At 38.7% G+C, this 19,848-nt stretch overlaps 2 protein-coding genes across 3 annotated transcripts in view; both read left to right on the top strand.

Annotated features, from left to right (window-relative positions):
• The window catches only part of LOC146632436 (sodium-coupled neutral amino acid transporter 3-like), a 36,037-nt gene extending 20,796 nt beyond the window's left edge, over window positions 1-15,241 (top strand). For both annotated transcript variants that reach the window (XM_085353340.1, XM_085353341.1), the window contains 10 exons: window positions 939-1,020; window positions 7,103-7,185; window positions 8,686-8,744; window positions 9,107-9,280; window positions 9,458-9,537; window positions 9,620-9,720; window positions 10,318-10,442; window positions 10,535-10,679; window positions 11,629-11,732; window positions 11,822-15,241. In XM_085353340.1, the coding sequence (XP_085209466.1) occupies window positions 939-1,020; window positions 7,103-7,185; window positions 8,686-8,744; window positions 9,107-9,280; window positions 9,458-9,537; window positions 9,620-9,720; window positions 10,318-10,442; window positions 10,535-10,679; window positions 11,629-11,732; window positions 11,822-11,926 (1,058 nt within the window). In that variant the 3' untranslated portion in view covers window positions 11,927-15,241. The remainder of the gene's footprint in view (window positions 1-938; window positions 1,021-7,102; window positions 7,186-8,685; window positions 8,745-9,106; window positions 9,281-9,457; window positions 9,538-9,619; window positions 9,721-10,317; window positions 10,443-10,534; window positions 10,680-11,628; window positions 11,733-11,821) is intronic.
• A 3,626-nt stretch (window positions 15,242-18,867) lies between these two features.
• Window positions 18,868-19,848, top strand: part of LOC146632435 (guanine nucleotide-binding protein G(i) subunit alpha-2) — a 52,530-nt gene continuing 51,549 nt past the window's right edge. Inside the window, exon 1 of the mRNA XM_085353339.1 lies at window positions 18,868-19,012. Coding sequence (XP_085209465.1) covers window positions 18,895-19,012 — 118 coding nt within the window. The 5' untranslated portion in view covers window positions 18,868-18,894. The remainder of the gene's footprint in view (window positions 19,013-19,848) is intronic.

The raw sequence follows: 19,848 nt of genomic DNA, 5'->3' as shown, positions 1-19,848 counted from the left end.
AAAAACATTTCATCAAGTGAAACTGAAGCAGTCAGTCCTGTGAGTGTCATCGGGCAACAGTGGCGTTTCCTAAGACCAGAGTCAAGACATGAAAATTATCTGTGAAAGTCACCTTAGATTATCACAGTCATTGATGTTTTTTTGTTTTGTTTTTTTCACTCTTTCTTTAAACTTGACTTTAAAAATGTTCTCAAATGCATTTTTCAGCTCTATCTTGTACTTAATTATTTATTGTAGGAGAGCTTGATTATATGTTTTAGTGTGATGTGATTTAATGTGATTTTAATGTGCCTCGCAAAACTTCTTAAGCTCTAAATTAGTCCATAATTGAGATAAACCCATACTGATTTCATAACTAGTTTGCTGCTACTACGTGGTAAGATCTGGTACGATCTGTATCCAGATAACTGAAAAGGGGAAAATATGTTAATGCAAGCTGTAAACGCATAAGCATGTCACTGTGATCAGTCATACCACTCACTACCACTAACTTCACCTGCTTCTTCTAACCAAAACAGTTGCAGATATTACTCATAGGTATAACAATTGCACTGTAAAGAAGCTACATAGCATAATTGTCATTGGAAAACTGACCTTATTTTTCAACAAATACACATTTTTGCTTGAAAGGTAACAGAGTCTATCGTCCCAGCTCAGCTAAGTTATAATCTTAAACCTGTTTCAAAGCAATAAAGTTTTGGTGCCAACGATAAATACTGAAAGTAGTAAAAATTTGTAAAACATCCAATTTCCCAAAAGTACAAAGGATGCAACCACAGTGTCCACAGTAGTAGCGACGGCTGTGTCACCTATGTAAACATGATGTGATAAGTGTACTTGTGTCATGGTTTTTCTGATGTCTGTTTGGTTAGCGTGTGTACTTGCACTGTGGTTTACTTCACCACATGTTACATTTCCCCTGTCTTGTCTTGTTACAGCTATGTCCAGCTACCTTTACATTGTTAAATCCGAGTTACCGCTGGTCATCCAAGCTTTCCTGAAGGTTGAGCCCAACAGCGAGTGAGTCTTGTCATTTATGTCCTTTTCAGTACATGAGCACATGAGTCTTGCCTGTTGTTGACCCAGAGCTGAGACACTGTGTGCAGGGTCATGGGGCCTGGCCCAGTTTGCAGCATTTACTGAGTCAGTTGGTTTGGGGGTGTAATGAGAATGGGAGCCTGGAATTGGCTGAACAACAGGAAGGACATGAAGGAAGGGCATCTGATACTAAAGCACACAACATCAATCCTCACTACTGTCAGCTTGTAGAGGCAAGCACTGTCCACGTCAGAGTTATGCCAGAGACACGGTCTGCATAAGGCCACGGAGGACTGAAGTAGATTCCAGCTGTCTGTTTAAATCTAAAAAAACCTTGTGCTCAAAATGGATTGCAGCTATAATACTTATGTGCTGCAGCCTAGACGGTCTGAGGGCAGATATTCAATAGCTCAAGATACTCAACAGAATACTTTATTCAGTTCAATTTAGTTTTATTTATATAATGCCAACTAGCAGGATTACACATGTCAGGGCATAATGTGCAGACCTTCTGAGTTAAATGGGCTTGACACAAGATTTTCATCTAAGCATGGGGCTTGTTCCAATTGTTGCTCGTTTGTGTATTTTAGTGGAATTTTCCTCTTGCTTGGATAGACTCCAGCCGCCCCATGACCTTGTATTCAATAAGCAGAAGGGAATGAATGATGCATGGACTCATAATTACATAATTGTTCAAGTCGTAGGTGCTTCAAATATTTAAAGTCATAAAAAAAGACCTTCGGTTGTAAGGGGTCTTGCAACACATAGTGTGGCAATCCAGAATCCTGACCTCAACATTATTAAGTCTTAAGATTAAGATTAAAACCAACTGAGACAACCTAAACCAGGGGTAGGCAACCTTTCTGATGGTGAGTGCCATCTAAAATTTCCTCAGAAGTCAGTGTGCCATATGATTGCATTAGCAATAAATTTAATAACACTCTATATTAACAGCTACACAATATATAGAACCACTTTATAGAATGATATTAGTTTGCAGATGTTGGCAGGTATCAGCGAATAGTTATCAGCTGTTTTGAAACAAAAACTTTTTATCCATAACAAGAACTCCATAACAGCAAATGAACTGTACAACAGAAAATGCAAATGCTATTTATGGTCTCCTCACAACAATGATAACAAAAATAAACTAAGCCAATATGGCATGTCTGTTAATACAGAGACACACATGTTAGTGTGATCTCTGGCCTCCCACTCAGAGACAGAGGTCTCCGAGTGTCCAGCATTCAGACGGCTACCCGAGGACACTCATGTGAGAGAAAATCTGTTCACACAGATATGTAGAGCCAAATACTGTCAATAAGGCCTCTGCAATGTTCTGAAGACAGTTAAACTTGTCAGGTAGTGATGTCCAGCAGGTGAAAATGCAAGCTCCATGAACACGCACAGCTGTGGATTCCAGCTGCTTCGATGTTGCATTAACTGGCATTAACTCAGCCAGCTAATGCGAGACAAATCTAGCTGCTCATTAAAGATTTCTGGTTTGATCAGAAAATAAAACATTGGTCCATACACCTGAAAGTCCCAAAAACGCATTGTGAATTCTGTCTCGAGTCTACGGATGCATTCGTGTATTTCCCTGGTGCTGATGCTGAGCGGAAAGCTCCTGAAGCTTTTGAAGTGTCGGAATGTGGAAAGGTAACAACGTCCCTCTCACCGATAGGCTAAGTTATTTTTAGCCAATTACAAGTTGAATCTGGTAGTTGGGGTTGTTAGCTAAGATACTATCATTAAGAAGTGGCACAACTAATGTATCTATGTGAGTTGATTTCCGATGTGCATCGTTGACGTGGCCATTTATTTTTTAATGCACCTTCTCAGATTAATTCACTGCGTGTCGTGCCCAGGGCTGGATTGGGACAAAAAAACAGGCATTTTGACTAGAGACCGGCCCACCAGGTATTAAAGCTATAAAGACTTTGAATGAAAGCAAACACTGTGGTGACAGTGATGTACAGTCTTGTTGGTATATGTATGATTTCTATACATTTTACATCAGATAAAAACTTTGGTTGTAAGCTTCAGATAATTATTTAATAGCAGCCTGACATTTTAAAAGAGAATAAGAAAGTATTTCTTTGTGCCCCCCTTTCCCTGTTAATGCCCAACCTGGCCCTCCTGCCAAAACTTTGCCAGATCCACCCCTGCACAGTTACCAGCTGTCAGCTACATAAAAAAAAGAATCCTGGTGTTATTTGTCTCTCAGAAACAGTTCATAACTTCCCTTCAACTCATTCATGTCACCTAAAAGTTAAACCTGTTTCTCCATCACAGCTCTGATGATTCAGTAAGGACATCTCCTGGTTTCATCTTCATGTTTCCCTCTCATCACATAACCAAACGATATCATGACCAGCAGGTTTACAGCTATGGCTCCAGCAAACATCAGCTGATACTAGAAATTAATATTAAATAAATTCTAACAACAGCTGATCAAGCTTAAACGTGCTGCTGTTGTTTAGCGCGACATCCGCTGGTTTCCTCTTTCTGGCGCAAAGTGGGAGATAAACAAACAAGAGAGAAAAGCCGATCAGCTGATCATTGATCAGTTTCATGATTAAAATAGCAACAGGAGAGGGAGGGGGAGAGAATGAGAGAAGAAGAGGCAACTCCAGCTTTGTGTCTTTTTCCATCCTAGCTGAAGTCCAGGACAAACTGCGTCCCTTCTCAGCTCAACACCAAACGCGTAATATTTTCTCTGAATACGGGACGATTCCGTCTTTTTACGGGAAGGTTGGCAACTCTACTAACTAACCTTATGAATAAAATAAAGTTCAACATCAGTAACATCATAGCACCCACCCAGCTGTATAGAAACTCCGTCATGCTAGCTAGTACGGAGTACGGGTTATTGTAACTGACCGTAAAAAGTCAGCACAACGAAAATAAACTAAACTTGGTTTATATCTGACCCAGATAGACTGCAGGTCATAACTTCTTAGCTGAAGTTCAGTTCACCTGACACTCGGACCGGCGGCTGCCTCGGGTCTCTCCTCCTGCCTCCCCTCTCCCTCATCCACCTGCTGGCCTCCACCACTTGTTAATTTTACTGAATCTGTGGAAGCTCCGCCATAGCCACCTCCAAACAACTGAGTTATTTTTACACACCGGCCAGCATCTGGCCAATCCACCACCTTTCATTGTTTATACCGTTACAAAAAAAAAGATAATCGGGCCACCGAGCAAATGCCTAGTACGCCCGATGGCCAGTCCAGCTATGGCCGTGCCATCAGTTAACCCTTAGGGTTGCTGACCCCTGACCTAAACCCACATGACAACAGCAGTTCTCTCGTAGTTCTCAACCTACTTGCCACCTACGTTAAACGCTTATAGCCAAATGAAATAGATGTATTGAGCTCTGTAACTGCTCTACATGTCTTGCACACACACACACACACACACATAAATGACAGCAGCAGGTGGTGTAAAATGGGGTGCCAAATTCTGAGGCTGAGGATAGGTCAGCTCAGGGCCAGCCCTTTAGCAACGGAGGCACACTGTGTTCATGTCCACTCGATGAACCTTGTTGTCCAAATTCATGGCGTCACAGCAACTAAGAGGAATGACTAGTGGCTCTTGAATTAGAAAGCTATCGTGTGGTGGAGAGACAGCCAAGTGCCTTTCACTCTGCCTGAGTTTAAGTAGTTTGTGCCAGTGCTAAAGTAGATCTGAATTGGTTGGTGTTGTTTTATGTAGGGTATGGGAAAGTTTTTTTTGGCAAAATATAAAGGGTCCAGTGATGTCCATCATGTTCAAATGCAGAGAGGCTGAGACATTTGGAAACAGTAGCTACTTTGTTGATTTTTTCTGTCTGCCATTCGGTTCTATAAAAAAATCTGTTAATCCAACCTAGGGTTGTCACTCTATGAGAACAGTGAAAGTTAAATCAAAAACTAATTTTGAGGGAGAGAAAACCAAAACTGTTTGTATTGTCACTATTGTCACTGCTAATGCAACTTTGGAAGCTAAATGTTAAAATACTGCTAGTCAGACTAACACAGTCTACTTCCAAAGACTTCATTTGACTGAACTTGGATTTGAACTCTAGACTTGACTGGACAGAACTTGTCCCAAGTGCAAGTGCACCTGCATGTGAAAGCTGCTCTCATTTGACCTACCGCCTAAAAGGCCAAAGAAGACATGACCTATGATTTGTGCAACTTCCCCTGCTTTTAAGTGACTCGCCCAAATTCGCATGCACACATGCATACACAAATAAACACTGGTAGTGTCATAGATCACACTGTGTTCCAGCATGTAGGACTGTGGCAGACAGCCGATCCTACTCATTGTGTTTCTTGCAGGGTTAAGAATAACAGGCTTAGCAGTGAGAAACAGGCTTTAGGGGACAAAGACTTTCCTATGCACAGGATTTAAGAGACAGTTGACTTTAAACTGCATGTTTGTGTGGTACCATTTGGCTCTACAGCTCCTGATGTTTTAAGTTTAGACAGGTAAAATGACTATAAACATGCTGTTTCACCACATTCATTTATTTATATTCACTTAGCAGATGCCAGGTAGATAAAGCGCTAAAGTTCACAGAATAACTCGCTGTATGGATACGGTAAGTATAAAAAAGGCACTGTAAAGTGCTTAGATAGATTAGTCCCACTGGAAAAAAGTCATATAGATGCCACTGCATTCCATTTAGTATAACTGATGATTTGAGTAGTGATTAAAGACAAATAAATGTTTTTAAAACTTAAATATATTATGTCCATCCTTTATTATACAGCTGGATCACAGTGTCAAATCGATAAAAGCTATATCATAAAAGAAGTCAGACTCTCTGCAGCATCTCTAACTGCACCCTAACACCTGACAACTGAGTGTCAGCATTTATACAGAAGTTATTAGACCACCTGTCATAAAACAATAAAACACAAATATTTCAGTAATCTGTGCAAAACGTATTTAAAACTCAAATTTAGAGCTGTTCTTTGGGCAAATAACAAAAGGAAATAATGTTTTTATACCCAAATTTGAGCAGGCGCAGTTGATTGGTAGGTAAATAACTGTATTTCGGTATCTTGATAAAATATAAGAATGTCTTTTACTATTTTTTCTGCTTTTTCTGAAAAATAGTAAATTTGAAAAATTGATGATAACAACAGTAAAAAAATTTTATAATTAAACTTAAAAAAAAAAACAACCCATAAATAATGATTTTGATAATTACTAGTACTGTTATTTAGTCAATTGGAGAATAAACCTTCGCAGGTTTGCACCCTCTGAACCTGCACAGGATGTGTCAACAACAACAACAGGTTATGACACAGGTTACAGTGTAGGTTATCGCGTGGGTTACAAGATAGTTTACAGTGCAGGGTTTCAGCAGGGTTTGCAGATATGACAGATACCACGGTGTAGATTTAACACAGAAGTACGAAGCCACTGTAACACTAACATTTGTCTACATGTCCTTAGAATAAACATATACATGTAATCTCAGCTATTGAGGTTGCACAACAGAGATATTTCTTTTTGAATGAATTTCACAAGATATTTGTTCAGAGTGAGGACATGTCTGATGATGACAAACTAGCAGAGCTGTAGAAGGAGACTGTAAATGTGAACACTAATACTTGTCTGATGTCTTTTTTTCTGTTTGAAAGAGAGGATAAAGTGTCTGACAGGGACTTTAAGCTTATACTGGTAACATTTGCTGACTTCTTCAGTCCTAAGATGTTTAGGCACCATAGTGTTTTGCTTTACTGCAACTGTGACCTGTCATATAAATAATCTGAGTTATGCAACACACTATTCTAGTACTTCTGTCGAGAGTAACATAAGCAGACACATTTTTTCCACAATCTTGCGGCCAAGGGTGTTCCCAACAGGTTACTGTTGGCCTGACAAAATGGGGTACATCAGCCATTTGGACCAACAGATTTTTAACAGCCTTGTGTCACAGATTTAGCCGCACTGACATTTTTAAAAGTACAAAAACAGCACTAACTCTATGCTACATGTACAGAATGAAGAAATATGTTACCACCACACACTCTTACCAAAATAAACTAGATTTTTCTCCAAACAGTCTGTGGTACTTGAACGGAAACTACCTGGTCATCATGGTCTCTGCCAGTATCATCCTGCCCCTTGCTTTAATGAAACAGCTTGGTGAGTATAATGTAAATATATCTTTGTTATGGGAGTACTGTTTTCCACTTCCATTTACCAAAGAAAGCTTTTAGTGTGTTGGAACATGCTATAATAATACCTTTTTACAGATATTAGAAAACTGTCACAGCTACAAATTGCTCCACAGTTTGAATAAAAGCCATATATTAAAGATAAATATGCACGTTCGAATGTACAGACACATAAACAGGCACACAATCGAACATATGGTCAGAAGCTCATTCAGACATATAAGCAAATAGTTGTAAACTATGGCCAAAAATAAAGGGATGAGGATTAAGGGAAAGCTAACCTATAAAAATGAGTTTTCAGCAGTCATTCAAAACCGTTATCAGAATCAGCTAACATGTGATCTAATGCATACATCAGACAGTGATGATGTTTTTTCTCCCTACAGTTGCCCTGCTGTTAAAAAAGAAAACAAAAACAAAAACATCCTCTTTTGAATCAGACCACTAAGGCAACTTTAACCTTATTGCTGACACAATATTAAAGCGAGTGGGCAATTGCATATAGATGAATGTATAGGTGTTTTCTGTACACACAGTGACCAGAGATAAAAGATAAGCTTGAAGCAGATAAAAAAGCCAAATTCACTGATCTGTGAGTCTAGCCAGACTTCCAGGACCATGTACACATCACCAGCGGGCTTAACTTTCCAATATAAATAATAGATTATTTGAATTCCCTAAGAGTAAAAAAAAAGAAGTAATAATATAATATGTAATATACTAATAATCAATAGCTAGTGAAATAATATAAAATATTTATGTTGTCTTCACTTAAATTTACAGTTTGACTTACATTTTTTTTTTTTTAACTTAATTAAATGTTTTTTCTGTTTAAAATGGATCTCCATGGCAGCTGGGCAAGGTTCCTGCATAACAAGTATTATGTGTTTACAGTCTGTATTAACCGTTAATGTCCTTTTATTCAGCTACTCGTTGTAACATAGCTTCTTTAAAGTAGTTTTGCTCCTTTTCATTATACTCCAGAGTAGTGGGTTTGAGTTTTGGGTTGTTTTCATGCAGTGCATTTATCTAACTCGTGCATTTGCCAGTTTGTGTTCAAGAAATATTTTCTATACTTAGAAGTTATCAGTTAAGATTATTTGAAATTAATCCAACTTATCTAATAATTTTTGAAGGCAAAGGTATGTACATTGCAGTCAAGCAATTAGTGCGTTCTTGTCCTACCCCTCACAGCGAAAACAGCGGGCTGTTCAGTTAAAAATAATTTCTCCTGACATAATCGCACTCTCAATTCCGGCATATTCTGCTCGTTAATACACAGTATAAACATGCCGTCTTTGCCCTCACAGTGCTGTGAGGTCACTCTGTACATTTTCAGGATGTTATTGCAGTAGCTTCATTTATGACAAGGAGCATCTAAAGCTAATGCAGTTAATAGTGGTTCCAAACAACACATGAATTCAGTCTGAGGAGCAGTTATGAATTTTCTCGTTCTCTTTATTTTCAGGTTACCTTGGCTACGCCAGCGGGTTTTCTCTCAGCTGCATGGTGTTCTTTCTCACTGCAGTAAGTTGGTCCAACACACACAGTGGCACATCATCACAGTCACTGCGCACACAGAGCCTCTTTTGCTCTGGCATGCCTTCCTGGCGTACACTTTATGTTGCTAACTTTCCCATCCTTGTCTCTATTTTTGGTGGAATGTGTCAGTGTTTGATAAGGCTAATATAAGAGCTACTATACAGACATCAGAGGTTCAAAGTTAAATCTGTCTACTTAGAGGCTGAGTGGCCCTAATCTAGATTGAAATGGTTTTTCTAAGTAGTTGTTGATAACTGGAGGATGTTTTTTTAATGACTGACATATCACCTTATCCTTATTTTTCATGATATTCCTGTTTGTTCTTCCACATGTTGCCACATTTGCAGGTCATCTTCAAGAAGTTTCAGATTCCCTGCCCCTTTGAGGAGTTCTCAGTGAATGGTACCGCTTCCCACCTCAGCTTGAACGATTCAGTCCATATCCATGAGTACAACAACGGTGTGGTTCACGAGGATGATAACTCCCACTGCACCCCACGCATGTTCACCATCAACCCACAGGTAGGCGGCTGAGATGAAGAACCGTTTGTATCTGTGGATCTGTATCGCTTTTGAATATTGAAAGCCAGAGATGCTGAGATGCTGTAAATGTATTTGCTAGTTTCCACACATGTATGCGGGGAAGCTCAACTGCACTGCTAATAATAGACAGTCATGTGTTTATGTGTCTCTTAACAGACAGCATACACCATCCCGATTTTGGCTTTCGCTTTTGTTTGCCACCCTGAGGTCCTGCCCATCTACACTGAGCTACGCAAGTGAGTCGCCCATCTGTAACCTGCAATGTTTGATAACATCTCAGTGCAAAATGTGGCATTAATGTCCACTCTTTGATTTTAGCCCATCAAAGAAGAAGATGCAGAAGGTGTCCAACATTTCCATCTTAATCATGTACACCATGTACTTTCTGGCAGCTCTCTTTGGCTACCTGACTTTTTATGGTGAGGGCAATTTTCCCTGACATTTCTTTTACGATTGGTGTTTCAGTACCAGCGGACGAATACAAATGGCTGTGTTCATATCAAGTGGACAGAACAGTGATAGATATTTGTTATTATTAAGTAAGACAAAAGGAATCTAGTTTGGGCTGGAAAATATTTGACTAGGGAGATTAGTTTTTTTTAGAGGGGCAACTCAGATACAGTGTTAAAATGTTCATTATACTTTACAAATCTTGCAAAAAATAAAAATAAAAATCATTTTCCTCGCAAAGGAATAGCTTTTCCTTGTTGTTAATTGTTAGTTATTGTGTATTAGCTATTAAGTGCCATCATCCAGACGATCTAATGTGGTTTCTATAAAAGCGTAGTAACCTTTTTCATGGAAAAATTGAGTCTCTGTAGACAGATTTTCTAATCAGGGGTTTTGTTTTGTTTTGTTTTGTTTAATGATTCCATCCTTTACAGAATTTGCCTCTACTGTGTTACATGGAACCCAAGCGCCCTCTTGTGGAGATTGTTTGTCATGGTATGCTGTCCACAGTTGCTGAGTAATGAGCTCATGCGCAGCTAAACTAGTTTATGTTGATATTTCTGTAGGCAATGTGGAGACTGAACTACTGCACACATACAGCCGGATTGATCCTTACGACACTTTGATCCTGTGTGTGCGAGTGGCTGTCCTTACTGCTGTAACACTGACAGTCCCCATTGTGCTATTCCCAGTAAGTGATGCATTTTATTTCAGTCTTCATTCAATAATTAAATTAATATTGTAACATTATAGTGTTTCTAATGTGATTTTTTTTGCCCACAGGTGCGTAGCGCCATCCAGCAGATGATATTTCCCACCAAATCTTTCAGCTGGTTACGTCATATTGCCATCGCTCTCATTCTTCTCACCTTTATTAACATGTTGGTGATATTTGCTCCTAACATTCTGGGAATCTTCGGCATTATTGGTGTGTATAATACTGAATGTAAAGTTGGAATAATATCAAAACAGTAATGCTTTTCTTATGCTCTGGAGTCTGAGACTCAAGAAGAGGGGGTATAATGCTTAAATCTCCAAGAGCCAGTAAGGGAACTGATAGGTTGGATTTATGGGTAACTTCAGTTGCCATTTGTATACACACACAAACAAATATTAAATGTTAAAAACGTGACCAGTGTCATGGACACACTGACAGCTTAAGTCAATATTTTTGTTCCACTTTGTTTTCAGACTGAGGTCATGTTTCATAGGTTACAGGTAAAAGTATAAAACATTAACCTTAGGGACTACCGGGTACTTCCTCAAAGCAAGGGTTCACGTACAGAGTTTACCTGTTTTTGAATCTATGCACGGAAGCAGAAAAAATAGAGGATATAATAAATAGAGCTGTTTTCAGATTTTGCTTTTTTGTGTGCTAGCGTGTAAAACAGAGGGGATTAGGAGAATGGGATTAGGATTAGGCACATGTATATGTTGTATAAATAATCAAAAAGTCTGAATAAAAGTATAAATTACAAATCAAGTTTACAGAAGGGCAGCAGTGACACGGTGGTTAGCACTGTGGCCTCACAGGAAGAAGGCCCTGAGTTTGACTCCACTGTCTGCCCGGGACCTTTCTGTGTGGAGTTTACATGTTCTGCCTGTGTTTGTGTGGGTTATCTCCGGGTACTCCGGCTTCCACTCACAGTCCAAAGATATGCACTTAGTGCGGTTAGATTAATTGGTGATTCTAAATTGGGTGTCTATCTCTCTGTGTTAGCCCTGTGTCAGATTAGTGACTTGTACCCCCTGGAGGAGAACGAATGGATCGAGAATTTAGAAAACAGAAAACAAACATCAACAAATAATAATGAGTCCCGTGTATTTTTTTCTTATCAAAGTTTTATTACAGCATTGCATGCTTTTTTATTTTTCAGGCGCCACATCAGCTCCTTGCCTTATTTTCATCTTCCCTGCTGTCTTCTACATCCGCATTGTTCCCAAGGAAGATGAACCCATGAACTCTCTTCCTAAGATAATGGTGAGGCAATGAAAATATTTGCCATGCATGTTACATCATTTTACAACTTCTTGATAGTTAAGTCCAAAATGTTTTCCCATCATTCTTAGGCTGCCTGCTTTGCCGCTTTGGGTTTCTCCTTCATGGTAATGAGTCTGAGCTTCATTATTATCGACTGGACAACAGGGGAAGGCCTCGCTGTTGGAGGACACTAAGTGCTGCTTCATTGTGTGTAGTCTTAGGGAAGGAGTACATACTGTAAAACGGTCAATGGTTAGAAAATACTGTCAAGTAAGCAGGAACACACTACAGGGCTGCTAAGAACAGCTTCCGGATTTCTAAATGTGTAAAACACCCAGTATAGTATGTGGGTAGAAAGGAATCACTCTTGGAAATCAATGTCACTTTCTGACTGTAATTTAACATGTATCTGTACAAAATCCATTCATTTCAATATTTTATTATTTAAGTTAACAGAGTGTAAAATTTTATTTGAATAATTACGAATGAACAGGGTTGTTGTTCTGTTTTGTTTTTTTGTTACCCTGTGTTAGTGCGATAACATCCAAGGATGCAGGGATGATAGTGAAATTGTCTTTCCCTGTTGTTTTCCCTTTACTCACACACACAAACAGCTGCAGCTGGTACTGTACAGAGAAAGACAGTATGATTGACAGTATGAAAGGAAACAAATTAAGATAAAGTATAAACAAGAGACAGTAAAATAACATATTTTTTTATGTAATATTAGTTATTTTCCATTAAATGCACAGAAGAAAACAGATTATTTCAACCTGCACCAGCAGCGATCTGAACTGTTCATTCTCATCATTATTATGTAATATTATATAGTGAGGTGTTTTAAAGCCTTAGAGCATGGCTGACATTTAATTATGTGTATGTATTGTTTGCTTCATATGCATAAATCAACAAATTTTATTCAAAAACCTGGGTGCCTTTTAGCATTTAACAAAAAGCACACAAAGATACGATGAAAGCAAGAGTTTATATTTATTTAGCTAACTACCAGAAACATGTTTTTAATTTCAAATGAAATATATTTAATTCTACTTTATACAATGAAACCAATAATCATGATACAGAGATAATTCACACAAATAATATTTCACTTGTTTGTTAAAATGTAAAGTGTTTGATAAAGAAATGCCTTTTTAATGCTTTTGTAGTGCATATAAGCCAACTGTGACCCTTAATATAAAGAGTTCAAGTTTACTTTAACACTTTGTAGAAGTTTATTTACCTTATTTTATTCCTTCTTCGAGGGTTTCAGAAATAATTTCTTTACTCTACCACATCACTACAATTTACAAGTTGGATGATGACTGGGTTTAAAAAAAATAAATCTAAACAAGTGCCACGCTCTTCATGGATAAAAAAGAACACCTACATGAATGTTTAAAGCCCAGTAATGAGCATGTTATGTCCAGTTTCCAGTCTTTTTGCTCAGCTAAGATAACAGCTAAGTAGCTCTACTTTTATATTTATCGTAAGACGTAAAACTGGTGATGATCTCGTTTAATTTTAAGCAGCATCAAAGAGAATGTTCATCTTCCCAAACTGTCCCAACTATTCGCTCACTTTTAATCACCCGTGGTTAAAATTTAAAGGATGTATTTGCCCAGATTCCAAATGCATAAATAAAGGCCATGTAAATAGTTTGGTTGTACCCAGGGTTTAATAGGAATTTTATAAACAAATGTATAGACACGATGTATATATCTAAAAAAAAATAAGCAAATAAAACCAAAACGTCATCCATTGCTAGATGCCACTAGGTAAAAATGAAGAAAATGTAGTTTCTAGTTGTAATTCAGTTTGGACCTCTGACCTCTGACCTCTGAGTTGTTGGGTTTTTTTGTTGTTGTTGTTGTTGTTGTTTGGCTCTGCCTGCTGGAAATCTGTAAAATTAAAATGAGTTAATTTGATAGATCGATGTGATGATGATGCTTTTGTTATTCTGTCGCATTATCATTGCTTCACTAGTTGATAGTAATTTGCTTGGTCTTGTTGGCCATAAACATGAAGTTAATCTTTTTGCATGATGTCAAGTCTGTTCTGTATTTGGTGTAGTGAGCAGAGATTTGCCCTCCAGCACTGTCACATAGAGATGTTAAGTAATAACTGTGCATTTGGCATCTTATAGTGAAGCGTACTGAAGTCCCAATCGGTTTTGTGTTACGTGTTAAAAAGTCGTTCTTAAAAAAAAAACCCTCAGACTATTACGATTACTGTCATTACGCTCAGAGAGAGAAGACTTTTTTTTTAGTTTAATTCATGTGTGTTGAGGAATACCTCCCAAGTTTTGGCTTAAAGTGATCTCAACACCCATAACGGGTATGACTAACTACATAGGAGTATGCTTTCACAGACTACAGGGGCTTTACATTATGTAATATATATGAATATAAACCATAAATTCCCAGCTTTTAAACCAATGGAAGATTTTCTCATGGTCAAAAGTGAGAAAAGCTTATGACAAATACTTCTACCCAAAGATGGTTTTATATTGTGTAACAACTCCCAGACTTTAGAAAAGTCAAGGACAAATTCTCAGTTTATTTATATATAACTCTATTTTCTGTTTTTTGTAGCAGTTTTGACTCCAGGTTAAGTTGGGTTTTTTTTTTTCAGACTAATCATGAGCAGAAGAAATATCCAGTATCCTTTTCAGTATTGCTTTGTCACATTTACTTGCTGTGCTCCTTGTAGTGTTATTGGAGGTTTAGTCTCATCAAGTTCAGTAACCAAAGTTACTAAAGGGATCTTGGGGTTACTTTAAGGGATCTTGCCAAAATAACAACTGACTACCTACTGCTTTAAAATGCTATAGCTTTTAAACATGTGCCACCACATGATATCAAATGTTAATCCATCATGTATGTAAGAAAATCTATGTGATATGTTACTAGAGCTGTAGTTCAAGAAGTTAATTATAACGTCGCTACAAGTAGATAACAATGCCTCTGGACTTTGGTGACTTTATATAAATAATGTATATAAATGTATGCCTTTTATATTTGTGTTGCATATTTACAGTAGCTTGTAAAGTGTAAATAGCTGAACAATTTTAGTTTGCCAATAAAATAATTGTAGATGTTTTTAGATTGTCTTTCTTGGCCTCATTTACCCCTTGACTCAAACAAATTGTTATTTGGACAGTGTGTGTTTCTGTTTTTTTTTTCTTTTACTATGTACTGCTCTTAATTTGTAGGCAATTTTAGTATTTGATAGATATTAATACAATAATATGTGCAAGCCTTGAGTCATTCTTCATTTCTTTTTTATATTGCTAGGAAAATGCATTCTCTGTCAAGATGATCCCGCACTACTTAAGTAATGTTAAAATCTGGGCTTTTGGTGATTGGTGGCATCTATGACTGTTAGTGCCTCATCGTGTGTTTTGCTATCTTGGTCTGTTTGTATTGCACTGGCAATATGCTTCAGATCGCTGTCATGCTGAAAAATAAATGAGATTTTGTGGTGGATCGAAATCTGTTGGACTTTTTTGAATGCATAATTCCATCCCCAACATTACTAGCTGACATGCAGCTCCGACCATGACAGAATCTCCACTGTGTTTCCCGGATGACTGTGAACACTCACTGTTGGACCTCTCGCTTGAACTCATCTGCACATACTGACAACAATTTGAACCAACATTTTCAAATTTTCAATTTTCACTCTGTAAGACCTGTTGCCGCTGATTTTTAGTCCAGTTGTTCAGTAATTTGTCATGCATCAGCCTTTTCTCCTTGTTGTCTTTGTTTAAGAATGGATTCTTGACGGCCAACCTTCTACTGAGACCATTGCTGACCAGTCCCAAAAGGTTGATTCTGTTCATCTGGATGTAGTGTTTTTAAGTGGGAGAAACATTTTGTCACTCATCCAAGTGACGTGTCTGCAGAAGTAAGTACTGGAAATGCTGCGTCCAGATGAACAGAATCAGCCTTTTGGGTTTTCCTTACCTGGATGATTGAGCATGCATCAAAATATTTCTGATGAGGTTTCAGTGAACACTAACTAGATCAACTACAGGGCCAGATGCATCTCTCAGGTCCTGGGTCAGGTCTTTGCTAGATTTTTTCCCCCTATTTCTTAAGGACATTACATTTAAATACTGTTCATTTGCTGTACATAGTTGGAAGCAAAACATAAATACATAAAAAAAACTTTTGTATTTGACTGTAGATCTTACCAATATTGGAATCCCGGAACCTCTGTTTTTTAAAGGTGTTCAGGCTGTTTTAAAGACAAGCTTATCATTTTAACTGCTCAGTTTTCCTATGAAACTGTTTGTCATCATGAGCCGCCGCTGCTGACCTCATTATGTCAACATACTGCTGGTTTTTACTGTAACACATTAAGAATTTTATTTAGACCGGCACAGGTCTGTGTATTTCTGAATGCTCAAGCTAACGTTACATTTAAGTACTATAGAAATGAACTCAACAGAATATCATCTATATTGACTCAGACTAAAGACATTACAGCAGTAGCAAGGGCCCTGCAGTTAAATGGTACATTAGAACCCAGCAATAAAATGTTTGATTTATTTTTTTTACAAGAGAACAAAAGCCAAGACTGGTAAAATGGCTGTAATAAGCCTACTGTGAGCTGGTATAGTTCAAGATTATTTATTATTTTTAAATGCCCCATTCCTTTATTGTGCTGTGAAAATATTGTTAAAATAAAGAACGTGTCTCTCATGTCAAATAAATATAAGTAGCCATGTTTTTTCACTCTTAGAAGATTAGAATAATTCAAATTATAGCAGTGGAAGTGATTATTTTATCTTAAATTGTATTTGACTTTATATTGGAACTGTCTGTTTTAACATTGTGTGTCTGACAAGGTAATCAGCAACACAGAGGCACCACAAGGGACTGTCCTCTCCCCCTTCCTCTTCACCGTCTACACCACAGACCTAGGCCACTGCACAGAGACCTGCCATCTTCAGAAGTTTTCTGAAGATTGCGGTGGTTGGATGCATCAGCAGGGATGATGAGACAGAGTACAGGGCTGTGGTCGACTCCTTTGTCACATGACGTGAGCAGAATAATCTGCAGCTCACCGTGGCAAAGACCAAGGAATTGATTGTGGACTTCAGGAAGACCAGGAAATACTTGGCCCCTGTTTAATCCAGGGGGTCAATGTTGACATTGTGGAGGACTATAAATACCTCGGAGTATACATAGACAATAAACTGGACTGGGCTAAAAACACCACAGCACTTTACAGGAAGGGCCAGAGTCGTCTCTATTTTTTGAGGCGGATGAGGTCCTTCAACATCAGTCGGACAATGCTCAGGATTTTCTACGAGTCTGTGGTGGCCAGTGCAATCCTCTACGCTGTTGCATGCTGGGGGAGCAGATTGAGGGTTTCTGATGCCTACAGACTCAATAAACTGATCTGCAAGGCCAGCAATGTTGTGGGGATGGAGCTGGACTCTCTTAAGGTGGTGTCGGAGAGGCGAATGTTGTACAAGATAAAGACAATGTTGGATAATTCCTCCCACCCACTCCATGGCATGCTGGCTAGCCACAGGAGCACGTTCAGACTATGGCCATCTTTCTGTACAACTCCTCCACCTAACACACTGTATACACTGTGATAGCTACACCCTTTTTGCACATGCTCTTCTTTCTTATTCAGATATTTATTAGTAAGTGACTTATATGTATGTATATATATATATATTGTATATATTGTACTGGAGCACTGTAACCCACACAATCTCCCCTGGGGATCAATAATGTTTTCTGATTATGATTCAGATTTTTAATGTAATTGGTTATTTCAGTGGTAATATAATTTGATTCTATATTTTGATATAATTTGATTCTTTATGTTTTGTTTTGGAAAACAGCTTGTGTCCAACCTCAGGCAGTGCACCATACACATAATCTGTAATTTCTATATAAAGTTTATTCGCTGCAATGCCTTTAAGTCTTTAACGAGTAGTATTTTTACTCAGTTGTATATAGTATTTGTATTTGTATTCTATTTTTATCTTATTGTATATTTATTTTATTTTATTCTACTGTATATAGTATTTTATTTTATTCTATTCTGTACAGTTGTGTACTGTATTTATTCTTATTGTATTCTAATTTTTGCCTCATAACTTTTGCACTGTCCACTTCCTGCTGTGACAAAACAAATTTCCCACGTGTGGGACTAATAAAGGTTATCTTATCTTATCTTATCTTAAACTCTATAACTGTGTACGTCCATTGGATGGCGCTGCACGTCAGCTATTCTAGCGGTCTCATTTGGTGCCAAGGTATTTCATAAACATGTGACGACAAGACTCATTAGCCATTTTAACAGCACTCTGTGCATCCTTGACCAGAGAGGTGCCCCTGCGTATCGCAGTTGGTCAGTGAGAAGAGGGCGGACTGCTGGCCTTCATTTCATTTGTCATGCTAGAGTCTGCATCCGCGGGAAATGCAGAGGAATGAGGCTGGCACAGCGCCCACTGCGGTCTGCACATCACACTCCTAAAATCACGCCTCGCTGGTTTGCACATTAATTGGTTTCGCTCACACGAGCTACAGCGGAGAGCTCACCTGATTTAACAGGGCTATCGCGACAAGTTGCTCGAGTGACGTCGCTGCGACTGGTTGACAACTTACAGTTGTCACACGATGATCAGGTTTTTCGCGCGAGCCTAAATACGCACAGAAAGAGACTGCAGCACTGTCGCCACCACCGAGGGACGCGCTGCTTACCAGGCCAGGACTAAGTGAGCCAGTCTACCGTGGAGCAGAGAGCACGGGCATTTCAGTCTGTGGATGGATGCAAGACATCGGGATTTGATAGATTCGACATGGACCACATACAAATCTGAGGTTTAGTGTAACAAACACAAACCCAATAACAACAAAACAAAACAGCAAATGTTCTGAATTCATTTGCCTCCCTTTTGAGCTTCTTGTAGACCAGAAGAGCGGGACCACAGACTTCTTGCAGGTGGATAAGCTGACTTTGTTTGCAAGTGAAAGAGGCTGTTTTTTTTATAGAAGGCAGTACTGGAAGCAAAAGCTGTTCCATTGTTATTCCTGGCATCGGCCGACGCACTAAAACCATCAGCTCTCTGAGATTCTTATTGTTTTTTTCTTTTTTTGCGCAAGCGGTCGGTGCGCCCCTGCGTTTGGATCCAATGGGTTGTACGGTGAGCGCCGAGGATAAAGCTGCTGCGGAGAGGTCAAAGATGATTGACAAAAACCTCCGAGAGGACGGGGAGAAGGCAGCCAGAGAAGTGAAATTGCTTTTATTAGGTAGGTAGGTTACATCTGGAGTTGACTCCTCAGGAAACTGAAAGGAGTGTTTCTTACTCCAGAAATGATCGTGTCACGTTGCCTGTACATAATACTCCGAAAACTCATAAAACCATAAATATTACAAACTACCACAAAGGCAAGTTAAACCTCACTATATCTAAGGCAGGACACTATACACATAATCTTAGCTACAGCATAGAAAAGGGGCCATTTCAGTGCTCATCTGTCTACAGTCATGTTGTGTATTATTAATTAGCCTACACAAGTGCCCACACTATATACTTGGAGATAAGTCAGATATCCTCATGTCAACATGCTGCACAGCTTCTTAGAGGATTGAGCTGGCATTTTTCCCAGAAAGCTTAATTCAATATATTAAACCTGTGGGCATTCACAGGATTACACTTCAGCTCTACTCTTATACTCACATTAATCTCTCTCAAAGGGATACAGGGAAGAAAATGCCAATTTAATAGGTGGCAACAGCAAAGCAACAGTTTATATCGAACAAATTCTGCATCTTGAAGGCACCATCTCCTTTCCTCCTTCTGCATTTCCATCCTGTGTGCACACAAAGTCGCATACATATGCAAACAGGAAATACATCCTCCCACTCATTACCGCATTCTCACTTCCCTTCTTAACAGTTTCAGCTGTTTAAGTTTGACTCGATCGTGCTTCTGATTGGTCTGTCAGCTCCTTCGAAAGGGATTGCGTTTAATGTCAAGACAAGAGTTTGTGTGAATGCCAGTAGAAGTGGGCATTTTCTGAAAGCTGTTTTGCCTGGCATGATCGCAAGCTTACCAGCAATCTCCCTCCTTACTCCAGCTCTG

Source organism: Diplotaxodon limnothrissa, linkage group LG5 (genome assembly GCF_057381915.1).
Source record: "Diplotaxodon limnothrissa isolate DT_005_m linkage group LG5, D_limnothrissa_male_GT1.1, whole genome shotgun sequence".
Lineage (NCBI taxonomy): Eukaryota > Metazoa > Chordata > Actinopteri > Cichliformes > Cichlidae > Diplotaxodon > Diplotaxodon limnothrissa.
This window is presented reverse-complemented; position numbering and strand designations above follow the sequence as displayed.